Below are 19,187 nucleotides of genomic sequence, written 5' to 3'. Positions count from 1 at the left end.
CGAGCAGATTCAATTAAGTTTGATAGATACTAGACCAGTAAATCAATAACTACTTCCGCAGCGAGACTATGATCAGCTGCCTTGATATAATTTAAAGCCAACTGTAACTACAGAGGATTAACATGCAAATGATTGCATTCTTGTTCTTCTTTTCTACAAAATACAGAAAAACAATGTATCAAGTAGTGATTTGGGTAGCAACAGCTGAAAAAGCTAAAAATCAAGACAAAATGTATTTTTCATTTCTTGCTCTTACAGCTATTCCAAATCGTAAGTAAGTTCACATGCAAACTCACTGTAGAAGTATTTTTAAAACAAATCCAAATTTGTATTTCCTCTCCCTGACTTTATTTCTAAAATTGAAACTGAAGACACGCTGTCATCCTCTGCACAGAGATGAAAGAGGAAAATAATCCATGGCAGATCCTAGCAGGAAAATTAGAGAAGGCTTATGCTCTTTGATGACTGAACTGCTACATATTGCATGATGGTGTGTGCAGTCACTGCTGAGCTCCCTGGCCGGAGAAAGGGGCTGTTCAAAACTGTCCTCTCTGAATGTGGAATAGCTGGTAGGCTTGGCCTAATTATTTTAGATGCTTATTAAGTAAGGTAATTTCCACTGCAAATTTTGCGTGCATTCAAAACAGATTCCGCAAGAAAGCCACCCAGAGCTGTGTTGAGTGAGTGGGAAAACTTGTCTGTTCTCAGGCACCCCTTCACGCCCACCCGTCCAGAAGACAGACCTGCACCTCTTCCCTCCCACCCGAGAAGCGGGAGGCAGGCAGAGCTACGGCCCTGCAGGACGAAGGCACAAGGCGGAGTTATCAACTTTATACTATACAACTTAACAACCATATACACAAAATCAGATGGAGGTGGAGAAAACTGAACCCGGGAATAATTTTCAAGTCCTTGTTCTCTTAGGTTTGTTGTTTTCTCCCGTATCACTGCCTTTTTGCAGTGCATCTCTCTCCTAACGGTTTCTATTTTAAGCCGGTCTCTGTGGGGTCTTTCCAGGAAGACGACTCCTGCTGAGGAGCTAACTCGAAATAGCTGCAAGCTTTATTATGAATGCTGCCTTTCTACTACTAGTTCCTGATCAATGACTTGTGAACGGTCGACAGTGCCAGGATCATGTTAAATCGACTTTTTGCACCCTTGCTTTCCGCTACTGAGAAGACAGCTCAAACTCAGAACGCAAAAGTACCTTCCCATTGCCAAGGTAGGCAGCGGTAAGGGGACAACTGAGTGTATTACTTCACCATCTGATTTTTCCAAAAAAGGAACGCAAACATCCCACAGATGCCAAGGCACAGTTCACTCTCTGGACTCACATTACAGTCCTTTTGTACGATTGTTTTTAGGAAATGAGGGCTTACAGGGCCTACAGAAAATGCTTCCAACATTTCCTGCACAGTACACTATCACTGCACTGCCTTTTCACTAACATTCGAGGGCTGGAAGGATGGACTGGGAATTTAGCTTCTGATAATCAATTTTTCTCTCTTTTCACAACAAATAATTCTTTCCTACCCGAACTTGAACTGACTTTGAGCAGGAAAACATGCTCTCTCATTAAAATTCGTCAGAAAATATAGAACTTAACAGTGGTTTGTGGCCTTTCTAGAAAGACTACACTGCATGACATAGAGATATAATAATGCAGCTCAAGATGTTTCCAAATATTGCATTTTCTTTCCAGCATTAAAAATACAGATGTGAGGAGCTGAATTTCCTTCTCAAACAATAGAGTTTGTGACCTAAGTGTTGATAAAGGCAACACCACTAAATAGCTTAATTTTCATTTATCTGTCTCATTGTGAATGTCAACTCTTATTGTAACAACCACAATTTAATGATAAAATTCAATTTTATGTACAATTATAATGTAATACAATTATAATATAATGGTACTAACCTAATCCCTTAGCAACATTTGAGTGCTGAAGAATTTAAGGATCTTAAAAATCTGAAGTATTAAATTCTTTGTGAAGTATTACATTCTTTAAAACATTGATTTTAATATAAATTATGTATTTATATAGTATATATATATGATTCATGTGTAATGTGTGGAGCACTGAGATTTTATCAATATTTAATGTGTGGTAATGCTTATGACATCAGAGAAATGTGTGGTAAAAAATCACCAACCATCTGAGGAACTACTGGAGAGGGTCCAGCGGAGGGCTATGAAGGTGATTAGGGGACTGGAGCATCTCTCTTACAAGGAAAGGCTGAGGAAGCTGGGCTTGTTTCGCCTGAAGAAGAGAAGGTTGAGAGGGGATCTTATAAACGCCTCTAAATATCTTCAGGGAGGGTGTCAAGAGGATGGGGCCAGACTCTTTTCAGTGGTGCCCAGCGACAGGACAAGGGGCAATGGGCACAAACTGAAGCGTAAGAAGTTCCATCTGAACACGAGGAAGAACTTCTTTACTTTGAGGGTGACGGAGCACTGGAACAGGCTGCCCAGGGAGGTTGTGGAGTCTACTTCCCTGGAGATATTCAAGACCCACCTGGATGAGGTCCTGTGCAGCCTGCTGTAGGTGACCCTGCTTTGGCAGGGGGGATGGACTAGATGATCCATAGAGGTCCCTTTCAAACTCTACCATATTGTGATTCTGTGATCAACTCATAGCAATGCACAAAATCGCAGGCATACAGAAAATGAGGTCAGTAGGGTCACCAAGCCATTTTGTCCATCCCTTGCTCAAAGGTAAGATCAACTCTTAAATATGAACTCTAATTTACACCTGATAAGCGAATTAACGTGTGCCTTATGTCTGTGTCAGTGCCAAGGTGTACCAGGACAAGAGTGTATTTCCAGACATCCCGTGCTTTCCAAGAGAATATAAAAGAGCACAGGCACCGTGCCTCCCATGGCAGGTGACAGAGTGTGCTCTTCCTATGAGGGGCGAATTTTTTCTGAGAAATTTTGGCCCTGATGGTGATAATACACTGCGCCATCCCATCTCCTTACATTAATGTACAGTGCTGACCATTGTTAAAATATCATCTGTGTAGTAGCTATCGTTTCATGTGCTCCATATTAATCCATGTCCATTCAGCTCATTAAAACTCTTTACCTATGACTACAAACACCTACTAGGACCACCAGCCGCTAAGCATCTCCAAGCAACATATATTTCTTAAAGTTCAAAGTAATTTTTTTTCTCTCCCTCCTCCTGCAGAATTGCTCTCTTCCTGTTGCTGCTTACATTAATTAGAAATAGAAAAATTACACTGGTGTGAAGTAGCAAGCAAATGAGAATTTGTCTGCATAAGTGACAAACTTTATAGCCACAAGAAATTGAAACCTTTCCTAAGGGGAAAACATACATTTTCACTTCCTTTCATTTCACGTCACTTCATTTGCACTTCATACTGCAACAGATTGCAGATATCACACCTTAAAATTGCGATCGTTGTGTAAAAGACAGTTATTGTAGATCATGTAGAGATTTCAAAAATATAAGGTTTCTACTTCTTGTATGGCTGAACTCATTAAAACTGTTTCTGATTTTACAAGCAGAATTATTTACTCAAATACCATTGTGGTAAATGCTACATAAAAACCTGGATAGATTGAGAGTTTTGAAAGCAAACATCCATAAATGCCTGAAATTCCATTTAAAAATTCTTAAGGGATTTTCTATGATGCTTGTCATACATAGAATAAATGACAACAAACTGTGAAAGCCATTTTTTAAGTTTTCTATGAGATCATTTTCTCCAGTATAGAATTATGATGTTATCTCAATGTGTGTTAATAACTACTTCTGAATATATCACCATATATTTTCCTTTAATTGATCATTGCTAAGAGTTTCCCTTAGCTGTGTGAAAAACACTATTGCAGTTATTAGTTTCTACTCTTCTGTCCACCTAATATCTTACAGTGAGGACTTCTGGAAACAACTACGCATACAAATTATTTCATTCCCGTTAGCTTTAGTGTTTGACCTGTGTGGAGAAACTCATGTAATGTTAAAGCGTTATGCATCTGGTTATTTCTAGGTGTAAGAGAAGTATACCCTGTTGCATTTTATGCTCTTGTCCACTGCATAAACTTTACTACAAAAGGCTACTGTTGTATATTTTATTCTTGAGAGATTGAGCATGAAAGAATGTACATTGACTTCTCAGACAGCCCCTACATTTTGGTTCAGGTACATCAACATTAAACTGTTTAAATATTTACCTGGTTAATTGGTATTCAATTACCATAACTGAATACCTTCTATTGAGGGTGTGTGTTGATTTTAGTCTGTGCAAGTTTTGCTTAGGTAAATAGCAATATACTGGACAATTATTGGTTAAAATATTGCATACAAAAGGTTCATTTACATTTCTCAGCTATAAAACATCCAGAGTTTTCTGTGCTATGAAGCTGTTGAAATTGTACTGCCATTCAGAAAAAAAGGATGTTGCAACTTGTTTCCCATTAAAATCTACAGAGTGCCCATGATTCAAGTCTTGGATTGTTATTTCTTCTAAGGTTAACAGAACATCAATGAAGATAATTGATACTGACACAGGAGATAATATATACATCCAATACATGTTACTGACATAATTATTGTGGCTGCTGCTCAGTAAATAGTATGTTTCCTACAGCGATGCTAACCTGGAAGAAAAGCTAATGCATCAGAACTAAAGACTAGTCTTTATTCAGAAGGAATACAGTTTGACACAGGTGCTTTCAATTTTCATGTAGCATACACATAGAAATTATGGACCCTGACTACAACTATTGGACTTTTCGGTTCTCTGTCAGGATAGAGGTTGATATAGCAAAGACACTTACTTGAAGTGCCATCTCCAGGAGGCAGGGAAGAAGGAGTGGGGCTGATCTATAAACCTCACTGAATCATTCAAACTATCTTGTGTTCATCACTCACATGTATTGTAGAACTTTTTTTTGGTATTTTTTTGAGACTTTTATGATTACCCTGTGGTTATTCCTTCATTGAACAAATCTCAGTCTATTAACTATATTCTCTCCTTTCATTGCAAACTTCTGTTTCTATGGCATTTCTGTAACAGAAGAACTTATTAGGGTTAAATGTGTCACGAGGAGATATTGCAGTACTCTTAAAGTCAGCATTATGCTATTAAAGACTTTTTAAGCATCCACAGAGTATATTTGGGTTTTGGGTAAGACAACTGTAACTTCTGTTTCATTGCCTGAGAAGTTGGATGTTAGAAATAAACGAATTGTACTGGACGTCCATTCAGTAGTGTCTGGAGTTGCACATCAAACTGTTTTACCACTTAGAAGAAACTTTGACTTAAACTGGTTTGAAAAAAAAAAAAGAGATAGTGCAAGCCCTGAGACGTATTTGTACCACTTATTCAGAGGTCCTTAGGAGTGGATTACTGGCAGTAGTTCTGGATTTGTGCCCAGATTATAACAGAAAAACAAGTCAATCCAAGCTGTGAAGTGTGGTTACATTCACATTAATAAAAATAATTAGAAACACATGTTAAAGGAAAGCCATTTTCCTGTTTGCCTTAATTTTGTTCCGGCACTTTTGTATGTATTGCACGGATTTGATAAACGTACTGATTTTCTGTTTTCTACCCCTGTACAGTTTTGAGTCATGCTCCTGCTCTGTTCTGAAGATGGGGACTTTTTCATGCCACCTAGTCCCTCCACCTATGGCAGTCCTCTTCAGTGAAAACAGCTGTTGTCTGGGATCATTCAAGCAGCTCTGTGCCCTTCCTCAAATTATGCCATGTATTCTGAACATGATAGGTGAGTGTGAAAGGCTGAACAAAGTGTGAACAGTGAAAGCAACATATCAGATATGCTCCTGCTCACCTGGTTGGTTACAACATAGCTATAATGATTTAAAGCAAAGGTGGATCTTGAAGAATATAATAATAAGCAAACCAGTGACCGTGGTAAGGTTAATCTATAATGATGTCAAAGATCATTATGGAAATAATGGATAATTAACAATTCAGTCATGCCAGAATTTAGCTTCTGCCAAGGTTTTATTCCTCTAAAGCTGACATGAGAAGAGAAACCAATGCCTACAAGATGCTGGGAAGGAAAGAGTGGCTTGTCAGTGGCCCTCAGTGGCAGGGAGATGTTCGCCACACAAATGGAAGGAAGCAAGAGGCCAATGGAAGTAGAGTGTGACAGGAATTCACTAAAAGTTGCAGAGAAAGCTGTTAATTAGGTAATGATGGGGTACATAAACTTTGTTATTTTAATCTTCTCCTTTTCATCCAGACTACTGGGATGCTTTCATTTGGAGGTGCCTACCACAGTTGGACTTTCAGGCTCAGTTGTAGAAAGAAAGTAGCTCTTTCTCAGTTGAACTGTGTGTTTTGACCTTAAGAGTTACCCTCAAGGGACAAAAAGGTGGTTAAAATCCATGGGGCATGAAGAATTACACTTTTATTCTTCCTACATATATATATACACAGCATGACCAGAAGTGAGAGTCTGAACGCCATGCTATAGAACAAATATTTGCTTCCCAGTAACGGTTCCTGTATTCAGTTTAATAAATTTGTTAATGTTCTCCATTTATAAGCTGTTTTTATATGTTATTTTACATCATTATTCTTAACCAAAGGAGCAATCCCCTCAGACCCATGGCGTTGTGTTTGATGTGGCCTTTTTTACTTACAGAATTTCTAATCACACTGGGTTTATAAACTGTGGATTATTTTATTTATGTCCCAAGCATAAAAGAACTCATTTAATGCACTTACTTCCTCAACAAATGCTGAAGTATTTCATTTCAACCCTGGGCAGCAGAATAATTTCCATTTCATTTTAGCCTCACAAATATGTCATAACCTTTCATCTCATCACATGATACATAAAACAAGAATTCAGTACCATCTTGCATACATTTAACAAGTACTGCATCCAGATCTATATTGGGCAATGTATCAGCTGCTAAATAATAAGCAATTAAGTCAACTTTCTCCTCTCCCTCTCCCACTGCAAATGATCGTTATAATGAAATGCATCCTTGTAACAATTGCATTGACTGTTGAAAGAGGGATGGAACAAGTCAGTCTAATTAAGCCTTTAAAGGTGCTATTTCACACAATAACTAAAATTATATGACTAACTATATCCTGTAAGTTTTTGTTCCTCTGATTTTGTATTTTTCCTTCCTTGCTCATGGTATTTGCAATAAACACAGTGAAAAGGTGGCTTTGAACTATGTTTAATAAGTCTTCCAAATAATATTTGTCTGGGAGATGTCAGGCAGTATAAGTGTAAGCGAATCTCACAGCTCCCTGATGGCTGTGGAAGGGACACGTACCGTGATCTCATCCAAAGAGCTCTCAAAAGAGTAGCTTTGATCTCTTCGTTCCTGTGATGCCATAACTTCCAGGCATTCTGTAAATATGTACAGTTATCTACAGGCTACCTATGACAGCCGAGAGCTGGCACGTCATTCCAGTGGCAGAACGCTTGTGGTGTTTAGAAGAATGAAGGATGAAAAGTTCACTTTTTCACTTCCCTTCCATAATCCACACTAGGGGGCAGAGATGTACTGGAATACTGGTGAAGGACATAGCAACGTATTACAGACAGCAGAAGTCACATTAGAAAACGCACCGTAAGGACAACCCAACCAGCCCTGTACAGGTAGCTCAGAGAAGGATTTATTTGATTTGGCTTAGCAGAGCCAGCATGCTTAAGCATAAACTTATTAGATGCGGGTCAAAGCTTAGAGGATTATGTGATGTTGCCTCCAATGCAAGAAGTGATTTAAAACCCTGGCTATCGAGCAAGGTATTGCTGGGACCCACCTGAATGTCTCTCTAGCAGCTGGCTCAAGTTTAGCAGTACCAGTATGAAGTTAATAAAACCAGGCAGACTTACGTTGCTTCTGTATAATTGGGTACCTTTGCACATATTTCTAGGGTGTTGTGCAGACCCTGTGAGCTAACTCTTTGCAGAGCTGCTATGAGTCCGCAGGGCTTATTAGCTGAGGCTCCATGTTGTGAGAAAGCAGCTAAACTGCTTCTGAATCTCAGCTAGCTGGGGAAGCAACCTTCTGCATTTACATAGTGCTGCCCTGAAGCAAAAGCAAGTGTGGAATGACCTTAGTTTCTCTCCTTTCATAACCTGATAAATTGCCCATCAAAAAAGAATAGTTTCTATATAAAGATCCCCATATCAAAGTTAATACTGAACCAATGTTCCTTTAAATTGCCTCTCATGAAAAGGACTTCCTGTACTACACATGAAATTATGTGGTAAACCTTCACACACTTGGAGGTCTGAAACTACGTCTCTGTTGGAAACAAATGGCAAGTTCTTCTGTCTCAGAGAACAGTGATGGATTGGTTCCTGTCCCTTATAAACAGACGATGTTTTAAAATTCAGCACTTTCCACTCTGGAACAAAAGCTTCCGGCAAGCTCAGAAACATCCTTCACGATCTCTCATATTAGTACTTGCCTATGGAGGATGGATACTTTTCCAGGGTTTTCATTTACTTTTTGTTAAGAGGCTGTGCTTTAATCGTGGGCCAGTGGCGACATGCTCCAAACCCTAAACATACTAGAATAGCAGTATATAGCAGTCAGACACCATCTAGAATCTGCTATTCTAGATGGTGTCTGACGGCCGTGTCATTAACTGGTGTCACTTGAACTGCCACTTAACAGCACTGCGTTGGCTTGAGCCTCAGATGTAATGAAGCTTTGGTCTTTGAGACCCTCCAGACTGATTTCATGTTGAACTAACACCTCAAAGTCAGTTCCATGTCAAAAATGCAGGACAAATGAGGAGCCTTCCAGCAGACACAGTGGGGCCCTCTGAGTGATGTTTGGGTGCACGACTCTTAAAGTATTCACGATCTACTCTAAGACATCAGACAGAGGTCACATTTACCAGGGAAAATGCATTCGCTAGCTTGATGCTTTTCTTTCCACATAGCAAAAGGAAGGAGGAAACAATCAAAATTCTTTAAAAAGTAAATAACATATGACAGGTTACAATATTGTAATACTTAACCTGTACACTACAGCTTTCTGAATCACTGAGCCTTGCTGTATTTAAATGCACTAACAGAAAAGAACCTCACAGAAAGAAAAATGTTGATGATGAAGCTGGAGCAGTAATAGCTATGGCAACTATACTTTTTCATTATCAACTGAGTAATATTCTGCATTTATATGGTGAACAAAACCGCAGGGAAGGCTTAAAAAATTGGTGGTACTTTCAATTCATCAATGAAAAAATTGAACACAATTTTTTTTTTTTTTTTTTTGAAAGCTATGACAAGCTTGAGAAAAAGGTTGGGAACAGAATTAAAATCTGCTTTCCTGTCTGGCTATTTTACGTATAAAAATTTCAACATTTGTCCTTGGAGGCATTAACAGGCATTCCACCATAGCAGTTCTTCAGTGATTAAGGGAGAGGGGGAAGAAAAGTAAAACTCCATCTAATGCACAGCCCTAAGAAGGAGACAAAGATCACAGAATGGCTTTTGCCCGTTTTCATAATCAAAAACCTATTTCTAATTTCTACACATAGCGCTAAGTAGTAATATTTCAGAACCATCATTCATTCCCATGGTAACATCCCCTGATATTACAAGCAGTTGATTATGTCGTTGCCGTGTGGTACACTGTGTGGCTTATTTACAGAAGGAGATGAACATTTAATGAAAGCATCTTTGAACATATGAACAAAACAAAAACTGCTGTTCTGTCCCTCTGCTCTTTCCTTACGCTCTATGCACAGAAAATGCAGTATTAGCAGATGTCTGCTGAAACCTATAGAAATACAATGCTCTTGCTGAAGAAACATAATATCACTATATGGCAAAGAGGCAAATTCTCCCTGAGAATTTCATTATAACAAAATTATTTTCTAAAAAGACACCATATAAAAATATACTTGGTATAATCTGAATTGATATAAATAGTTTATAAATTACTAGGGATTCAAAACAGAATAGATGACTTCACGGTTACTTTGACCATTTCTGAGCTACAACACATGACATCTCTCTCATGAAGTAACTGCCCCTGACTGTCATCAGGATCCCCTTTTAAGAGAAAGAACCAGAGAAAAGATGGCCAAAAAATTCTGAATTGTTTCACTGGAAACGGCAAAAAGAACATTCTATAACTGTTTGACATTTTGATTTGTAGGGCCAGTTAAATAATTCTGTGGTGAATGGTCACTGGATCTGCATTTTTATAAGCTTGAATTAACATTATTTTGTTAAAAAATGACCTGCAAATATAATGGAGTCAATATAGGAAACAGAATATTTGTTGAGTAATAAAGTCTGAAAAAAATTTTTAAAACTTCAATCTAAAAAAATGTGTTTTTTTAGAAAATAAGAACCTTAAACTTTATCAAATTTAAAGGGCAGGCCTTAGACTAAAAAACGGACTTACTGATAATTCTTAAAAATGTTGTCTATCTCTTTGTTAAAGGAATTGGTTCTGGAAAGCTCCTCAAATTTTACATATCTATATGTTTTTATAAATAATTTAGACAACTATTAAATTTATGATGGCTAAGTCTGGAGTCTGAGTGGTAGAAGAAAACAGTAGATTGCAGAGGAACCTAAATTATTCAGCTAAAAAGCCAAATGACAAGAAGTGAATTTTAATATAATCAAGTGGAAGGAATACATACAGAAATAAGCATTTCCTGGTTTTACCTACAGGATAAAATCCTCTGTTTAGAAAGCTGTGATTCACCAAATTTTAAAGGTCATAATGGATTGTCACCTCAACCTACCACTGTGTTAAAGAGCACTAATGTGATGCTGCATTAAAAAGAGGAATGCCATGTACGAGTAGAGAGATGACCTTCCCTTTGCTAAGGAATTACTTTGCTGAGCCCAGTGCTGCTACAGCGTATACTGACCTGATTAAACCACTTCAAAAGGCATATGAAACCCCTGAAGAATTCAAAGGAAGACCACAAAAATGATTGTGTCTAAAAAGCAACCCATAAAAAACGAATCTTAAAGTGTCCTACTAGCAAAGACAGTGTTGAGAGATTACTTAATCACTGTGTCTAGGTAAGTTAAATGAGGATTTTCAACCTCGCTGTCAAGAATGCTGCAAGAGCCAAAAGCTGGATGATGAAGACAGAAAAACTCAACCCCACAGGAAGAAGTAATATCCTTGAAATTAAGTGTCCTGACAGATTACAAGAGGAGTGATATAACTCATCATTATCTGCTCTGTGGTCTCTGAAATGAAGCAGTTTTCATGGGTAAGAGATACCTGGGGGAGAATCAGACCAGCTGCAGTAGCTGCCCTTGCTGGGTTTTCCCTTAACCCAGAAATGACCAGATATGTTCTGAGTTTTATTTTGCTGCCATTCCCTGAAGCCTCAAGCAGTGGATGGACACTGGAGATAATCCTCAGCGGGTGTTCTGTGATGCTATAGAGAATCCATATTCTCGGACAGCCTGCTGGCAAGTGCTTCTCAGATCACCGGGATGAAGGTGATGGACAAATTTCAGGTCAGAAGGAATTTTGCACAGGTCAGGTCAGTCAGAACCTTGGTGGTTTTTATCCGTCTTCCCATGGATCATGTGCTGGCTGATTTGGGGACACCTAACCTCATCAGTTTGCTACAAGCACAGAGGCTGGGAAGGTTGGTGATATCTCAGTTTCTCTTGTGCTCTCTTTGTCATGCGTAACTGTTAATCTCTACAGGATTTAAATGCATTAGTGCAACCCAAATTTACAAAGTTAATAGCCCATGATGTTGACAAGACGTGTGGGAATATTGCGAAGAAGTACAGGGAGCAGGACTTGGAAGAAACTAGGCTGGAAGGCTCTGAGAGTGCTGCAGGGGTGCCACGATGCACCCAGTGCATCCCCACCCCAGTGCTGTATAGGGGATGGCTTCCCCTCTCCTGTGAGGGTTAGAAACGGCTCTGCGATGCTCTCAGGAGACTATTCGCCCTGAATGTTCCAATTTCTAATATATTTGGGAGAAAGAGTTTAACACCTGGATACTATCACAGATCATTTCCTTTCATTTCATGGATCTGGTGCTGAAAGGCAGACTACTTCAAGTATCTTTGTCTGGCTTTATTCTGATCTCTAGTGCAGAGCCATAGCTGGTGAAGTGCTTACGCTTCTACTTGAATTGACATCCCTGCTAAACACTCCTCGTCTTCTTTCCTAAAGGAAAGTAACTCCAGCTTTTCTTCTTGACACAGTAATCTTTCCCCCATCATTTCAGTAGGCAATAATTTACCCCTTGCGCTTGCCTCTAGTCTCATCATTGCTCATGCACCCTCACAGAAGCAATACAATACGTCAGAATAAAGCTGTTGGGGTTAGATGTTTACACATGCCTTTTGAAGGCTGTGATTCCAAACTTTCAGATAACACAGTATTTATAGCTCTTCCTAGGCTCATAACAGTGGCTACTAAAATGCTCACATAAAAGAAAATAAAAATACAAGAATAATACAGCTTTCACATCTGATCTTTTTGACCTGGCAAACTTAGGTATCATGTACTCAAGTCTACCCACTGAAATAGTCAACTTTAAATTATTTTGCTTAGATTGTGATGTTTCAGGCTACAAATAAACCTTAAAATTGTTGCAGTTGTGCCCTGATTTCTTAATAACAGTGCTTTTTCACATAACTAAATATATTAATTTTTGGACTTCAGTCCAACACAGTTTATAAACTGCTGCTTTTATCAAAACATAGCTAAGTATATTTACACGTGAATTGACTGAAGCTTTTTGTTTACTTTCTCTGATTTGTCTTGGCAATATATGTCAAATTTTAGACTGGAGTCTTTGCTGATTCTGTTCCAAATGTATTGACTCCTACCTCAGCGTATTTCTCCTGACCTGAGCAAAAGATTACAGAATAGTCAGCCTATGGAAACACATTTTTACGTAATAAAGGCAATCAGCATAGATTGTGCAGATGTTACATTTAATGAAAGCATATGAATTTATACAAGTATCACTGCACACATCAAGTATCATTCTGGGACTGTCAAACTGCAAATGGTCTTACAAAGTGAGCTGTGAGCCTCAGTCTGTCTTGTACAGTACAAGACATCTTAGGAACAGACAAAGGGCATCTGTGCCAAAATGCCTCTATGTTTTTTTTTAGCATCATCTGTGGCTAACATACTCCCATGTTTAAAAGTTGACAGTATAAAGATACAGTGAATGTCAGCATCTGATAGAACAACTGGGTACAGCAATTCAATTTTCTCCATGATTTATAAAATAATACACTCCGTACGACATAAATATTATTTTAGTTCTAATACAAGCAGGAAAAGAGCCATCACAAAGACTTACAGGTTAATGCAGCATACTGCACTTACCAAGATGTGTGTTCATCATCTTTGCGCAATATTTGCACATGGCTTCCAAGTCATTTAGTTGTCCTTGTAGGAATGAAATCTGGGCCTCCAATTCCTCCTCCTGCAATTAAGAGATTATCAGTGTTAAAAACCACCTTTATATGATACACAGTAAAATTGGTAAGGTAGCCCTTGACATGCTCAGATATCTTACAATTTTTCCTACTCCTTTGTTCTTGAGAAAATTTTGGAAATAAAGACAATCGCCTTCAATCTGTATTTATGAAAAGAGTTTTAAATTCTTTTGTCATTTCATGGAAACAGGTTTTGGTTTTAATATTTCAGTGTTTATTAATACTACCCTTTTACCTTCTAAAGAGTCCAATAAAATTTTGCCTACACTCATCCAAGAAAGGTTAACAACTCAGATTTCTTTTACAGATTAGCTACTTGGTTTTGCTTGTGCAAACACAGTGTCACAGCAATGGCTGAAAAAACCTCACCAAATTACAAAAATTCCCATTTCTGGTAATTTCAAATTCCTTTGAAATCTCTGAAAAATTCCTTTTTTATTATTTCAAGGCATATATTCAATGAGATCTAAAGCCATACATCAAGGATATATTACGGCCATATATTTTGGCATATTTATTTGTGTAACACATTGTGCTCTATCTTTAAAAAGCCCCTGCACTTCTATGTCCAGCCAACTGCACTTCCACACAATTTCTTAGGTAATATTTAGGTGACAACTACTTTCAGCTCACTTAGTATAAAGCAGTTACTTTAAATTATTGTTATGTCTAATAAATATTCATCAAGAGTAATTAAAAAATTAACTTAGAGAAAGATTCTTGATTTTAAGGCCTAAGAGAAGCATTATTATCTAGCCACATGCCCTGTTGAAGCAATGGGAACTATCTCAGCTAAGAATTTCTCTATGAACTTCTTTCTTTGCCACTTTACAAATGCATTGCTTTGACTTTAAAGACCATACAGCAGAGAAAGTTCACAACTCCTTTAGAAAAATTCCTTCAAAGTTTAGTCACGTACAGTATTAAGCAGTTTTTGTTTAAGTATGCAACTGAATTCAAGAGATACAGGCATAGTAACTTTTTACCCTGCTGTTTTTCTTAGTTTTGCAGTTTTACCATACTCTTGTTTGATGAGATTCCTGAACATTAGAGTGTGAATTACATTTCAAATGAAAAAAATTCCAAAACTGTTTAGTAAGAATAAAGACAATGAATCAATCTTGATTTAAATGTACAAGTGATCTTAATCTCCATCAGAAACTGAGTAAGAGCCAAGCAAAAGAATGTTTGCACTAATACAGCATACATCCAAAAACAGCTGATAAATAAAAATAAATTTTACAGTAACATTTTGCAAGTTCTAGCAATATCACTGTCCTCCTACTCACTTCGTCCTCACCCAAGCTCAAAGAGCAGAGTCAATGGCTTGATGTCAGGTCGGCGGCTGGAAATGAGCACAGTAACCAATGGACCACTAGGAAGATACTGTTCAGTATCTTCATCAACAGCCCATACAAGGAGACAGAATGTATACTCCGTAGATTTTCAGATGATGCAAAACTGGGAGGTGTGGCTGCCAAGCTGATGGGTAGAACTTCAATTCAGAAGCACCATAAGACACTGGAAGCCCAGGCAAAAGAAACCTTTTTGAGGTTTCTGCTCTAGAAACATTCATAAATGCAAAATTCTGCACCTGGGGAGAAAAAACCCAATTCACCAGTACAGACAAGGAAGGAACTTGCTGTTTTTCAGGCCTGCTGAAAATTATCTGGAGGCTGCAGTGGCTGCTGAGTTGAATATGAACTAACAAAGTGCCCTCATGGTCAATAATTTAAACAGTGCACTGGGCTACATGTAGGAGGAATGTGGTCAGCGGATCCAGGAAAGTCATTACCCACCTCTACTCAGCGCTTGTGCGTCCTCACCTTGAATAATGTTTTTGGCTCCAGTTCAAGAAGGATATTGAGAAACTGGAGAGGGTCCAGCGCAGGTCTACTATGATGGTTTCAGGTCTAGAGGGCAGGCTGAGGGAGCTTGGTTTTTTTCGTGAAGAGGAGGCTAAGGGCGATCTGCTGGGAGCCTGCAACTACATGGAGCTACAAAGATGATGTATTCAAAGTCTTCCCAGCAGTGGCAGATGATATAGAAGGGATCATGGCCAAAAACTGCCCCTCAGAAGGTTCAAATTGGCCATTAGGAAAAAAAATCTCCATTAGAAGAGCAGTGCAGCACTAGAAGAGGTTATTCGTAGAATTGGTAGAGTTTCTATTTAAAGACTGACCTGATCCAATGTTAGGGACTGTCCTGCTTCAAGTAGCAGCTTCAGCAGAGGTCACTTCTAATCCATATTTCTAAGACTAATCTTTTCATAGGATCTTTTTAAAATTGTTCTGCAAATTACGAATGTTTTAATGTTTTGTAAAGGTAAGTAGCAAAATCACAAAGCCCCTCAGAAAAAAAGAGCATTTTTTTTTCTGTATTCTAAAGTAAAATTCTTTAGCAGTAATAGATGAAACAACTGATTTATAGCCAGTATTGTGCAGATGCTCTAGATTCTTGTCCAGACAGTATTCACTGCACTTTTCTCTGAGTGCCAACTTTTGTGTTTCCCTGTGCTGAGCCAGCGAGTAGCCTGGACACCATTCTTATTTTGCGTACAAATAGAATTGCTGATTTGATCTCTTTTATGCATGAACAGAGACTTATAAATTCTTTGAATAGGCCAAATGTAAGTGAAGAGAAAAACTTTATGATCTATGCTTCCTTCAATAACTGACTTTTCAGCTGACCCGACACAGACAATGCCAGAAACATGTGAGCAGTGAGTCAAACTCATTCAGCCACAGCTCTCAAAGGTTAACCACTTGGCCACAAAATAAAGATCATTCATTTTAAACAACTAACCAAAATAAAAAAATTAGTGTCAACTCACCAAACAACATGTTCTATGAAACATAAAAGCTAAACATTTTCTAGAATTGGGAGGTGCGTTATCAGGAAGAAACACAAATCAAGTAGAAAATCAAATGAGGGAATCACTGCATCAGACATGGGAGACCAAGATGTGCAAATTTAATGATGCAATCTTGCAGAAAAACAACTTCATAATACTTTCTGAAAATTTAGTCCCAGGGTCCTCAAAAAACTTCTCCACACCTTCAACATTCCAGATGATGTAAAGCTGTACAGATTAACAGTGACATCTTGAATTGAATACGAGAATGAAAAGGAAGTAGAATATTTGTGATGCCACATTGATTTACATTTCACTAACAATATAAAGCAGGTTAGTCGTTCTGTCTCCAGTCAAAACAAGACTCTAACTGGGTACCTCCATATACACATCTCGAATTATTGTCCTTGTTGTGGCAAGACTGAATGTGCAAAAATCTTGACTTACACTTATGTTTCTCATATTCGTCTTTCTTCTTATCCACATCCAGAACTTTGCTTACATTGTTACATTTCCTTTTTTTCTTTTGCCATGAAAACTAATTTCTTTATGATCAATTATTTGCCATTTCTTGGCTATTTTTTTCATCAGTCTATACAGTTCTGGTGCTCTCCATTTGTCCAAAGCTTGATCTTCCCTCTTTATTACCTTTCCCTTCATCTGTCTTCTCACCTTTACAAAGACAGCTATGGAAATAAATTTTTTATATCCTTCCTTCTTTCCTGAGCTCATAATGAGCCTAAACCATAACCTTTTTTTCATCAAATTTTACTGTTTCAGAAAAACAGCTGTGACTAACTGAAAGCGGTCAGCACCTTCAAGAACAGATTACAAAGTTTTGCAGTTTTGACATTGTAATCCCATCCTTTTACAGCTCATCACTTTACAAGCTGCAATAAGGTTTGTGGACATGCCTAAGGGCATTGGAATCACAAGCCAAGGTCTGAAGAAATATAGTTTTGGAAGAAGCTGCTCTTTCTCAACCTTGTTTTTACCAGTTTAAACAAGTTTTCTCCCAAATATATGACATGTAGCTAAACACAGAAGTACAAGGGCTGGAAAACATGGAATATGAACGCACAGAATCAGGACTGTAACATCTTTCTTTTATACTAACATTTAGTTTTCAGTCTTACTGTTCAGGAAATGAAAGCAAAATTTGTATTGTTGTCTGTTTTACTCATGTAGAAACTCAAGCAGAGTAAACTGTTGTCAAAGGCTTACAACAATATATGTCCATGCACTTCATTCATGAACACCCAGAATGGCAAAACTCCATTCATCTTAAAGCCGAATCCTTTTGAATATGAATTAACTTGGGAGCACCACCAAGTGTTAAGTGTAGCAGCAAAGAAATTACTTTCAAAGAGAAGAGTATTTAAAGGTATTTAAGGTGTTTAAGCAATAATGCTGCAACTAAAAACATAACACACAAAGTGACAGAACTGTGTCGGAGGAATGGCCCAGTCTTCCTGGTGTCTGATGCTGGTCAATGATGGGTAGGGTAAAGTGTAATGAAAAAAGTATGTCATGATATAAACCTGCAATGGCACTGCCCAGAATACTCTCCCAGGCTACATAGATATGCAGGTCAGGGATTTCTTGAACTAGAAGTGGGTTTTTTTTGTAGTTAATAGCTACTTTTCCTATATTCATTTGCCCAGTCACATTTTTGATTCTTTCAGTATTCATAGTAAGAGCACTAAGGAAAAATCCCCTGAGCTCTTGGCAAATTGACAAGGTAAATTGGAAAATAATTCTGATGAGGTGTTGAAACATTTAGAGGAAAATAAAGGGAAAAATGAGATTGATACAAGGAAATCCTGAAACCAGGGACTTGCTAAAGGTCATACCAGTACTTAAGTGCTTATTCATAAAATATATAGAGTATACCTTTCGCATATTGGTAGCATTTTACATGTCAAACAAGATTCAGATGCATGGAATAAATTGCTTTCTCATTTAATTTCATGCAAATTTCCCTGGAGTAAAAAGCAGTTGTTACTGTTTCCATTTTGTGAGAATTTATTTACTTTTCATTTTTGAATCTAACAATTAAGTACAAGATTTAAGCTTTTAATCTTGCACCCCTGACAGCTGAATGTTGGTTGACATATCCATAATTTTTTAATGATCTATGCCAGCCACAGAACAGTCTACAGCATATCCTGACATTTAAACCACAAACCACTATTTTTGAACAATGAAGCGGAATTTAAAACAAAATTTTAATTTATTTAATTTATTAGATCCAACTTACCTGTTTTGTATTTGTATCACTCATGGGCCCTCATCAGGACTAAGACCTCGCTTTGCTGGGTGCCATACAAACATAAAGACAAAACCTCTCTTCTCTAAAGGACTTAACAGTGTAAGCCAAGAGAAAACAGATGGCTACAGGCACACATATGGGGAGGACATGGAAACAATATGGCTATATTAGTCAGTCTTCTAGATATGGCTTCAGCATGTTAGCAACCAAAGTGTTGTCAATGGAAAGGTGGAATTTTTAGGAGAGTATTCATAAGGTATTTGCTTTGCAGATGCTCAGAGAAAGTTTATTCCGCGTGGAAGGGGCTATGAAATGATTAGATGCAAACTCACCAAGCGTATCAGACTCAGGGATGGAATATATATCACCACTTTTACATTGAGAATTTTTCTACTTGTGAAATGTTTGCAGAAATTGGAATTATTTCAGATGTTAATATGTCCCTGGGACGACACAAAGAAGTTCAGATACTGCCTTCAGGTATTCATTCCTGCAGAAGCAGAGGTTATGTACTGATTTCTTATGCTGAACCGTTACCTGCCAACATTTCTGTGTCCCTGTGCTAGTTGAAGTATCCTCATGCTTAGTACTTTTCCAAATACACCTTACTCATGTTT

The 19,187-nt window shown here is 37.9% G+C and overlaps 1 protein-coding gene across 6 annotated transcripts in view; it reads right to left on the bottom strand.

Annotated features, from left to right (window-relative positions):
• Nucleotides 1–19,187, bottom strand: part of TBC1D5 (TBC1 domain family member 5) — a 326,766-nt gene that overhangs the window by 14,736 nt on the left and 292,843 nt on the right. For all 6 annotated transcript variants that reach the window (XM_075419055.1, XM_075419057.1, XM_075419054.1 and 3 more), the window contains one exon: nt 13,332–13,431. In XM_075419055.1, coding sequence (XP_075275170.1) covers nt 13,332–13,431 — 100 coding nt within the window. The remainder of the gene's footprint in view (nt 1–13,331; nt 13,432–19,187) is intronic.

The sequence above is a fragment of the Opisthocomus hoazin genome, chromosome 4 (genome assembly GCF_030867145.1).
Source record: "Opisthocomus hoazin isolate bOpiHoa1 chromosome 4, bOpiHoa1.hap1, whole genome shotgun sequence".
NCBI lineage: Eukaryota > Metazoa > Chordata > Aves > Opisthocomiformes > Opisthocomidae > Opisthocomus > Opisthocomus hoazin.
This window is presented reverse-complemented; position numbering and strand designations above follow the sequence as displayed.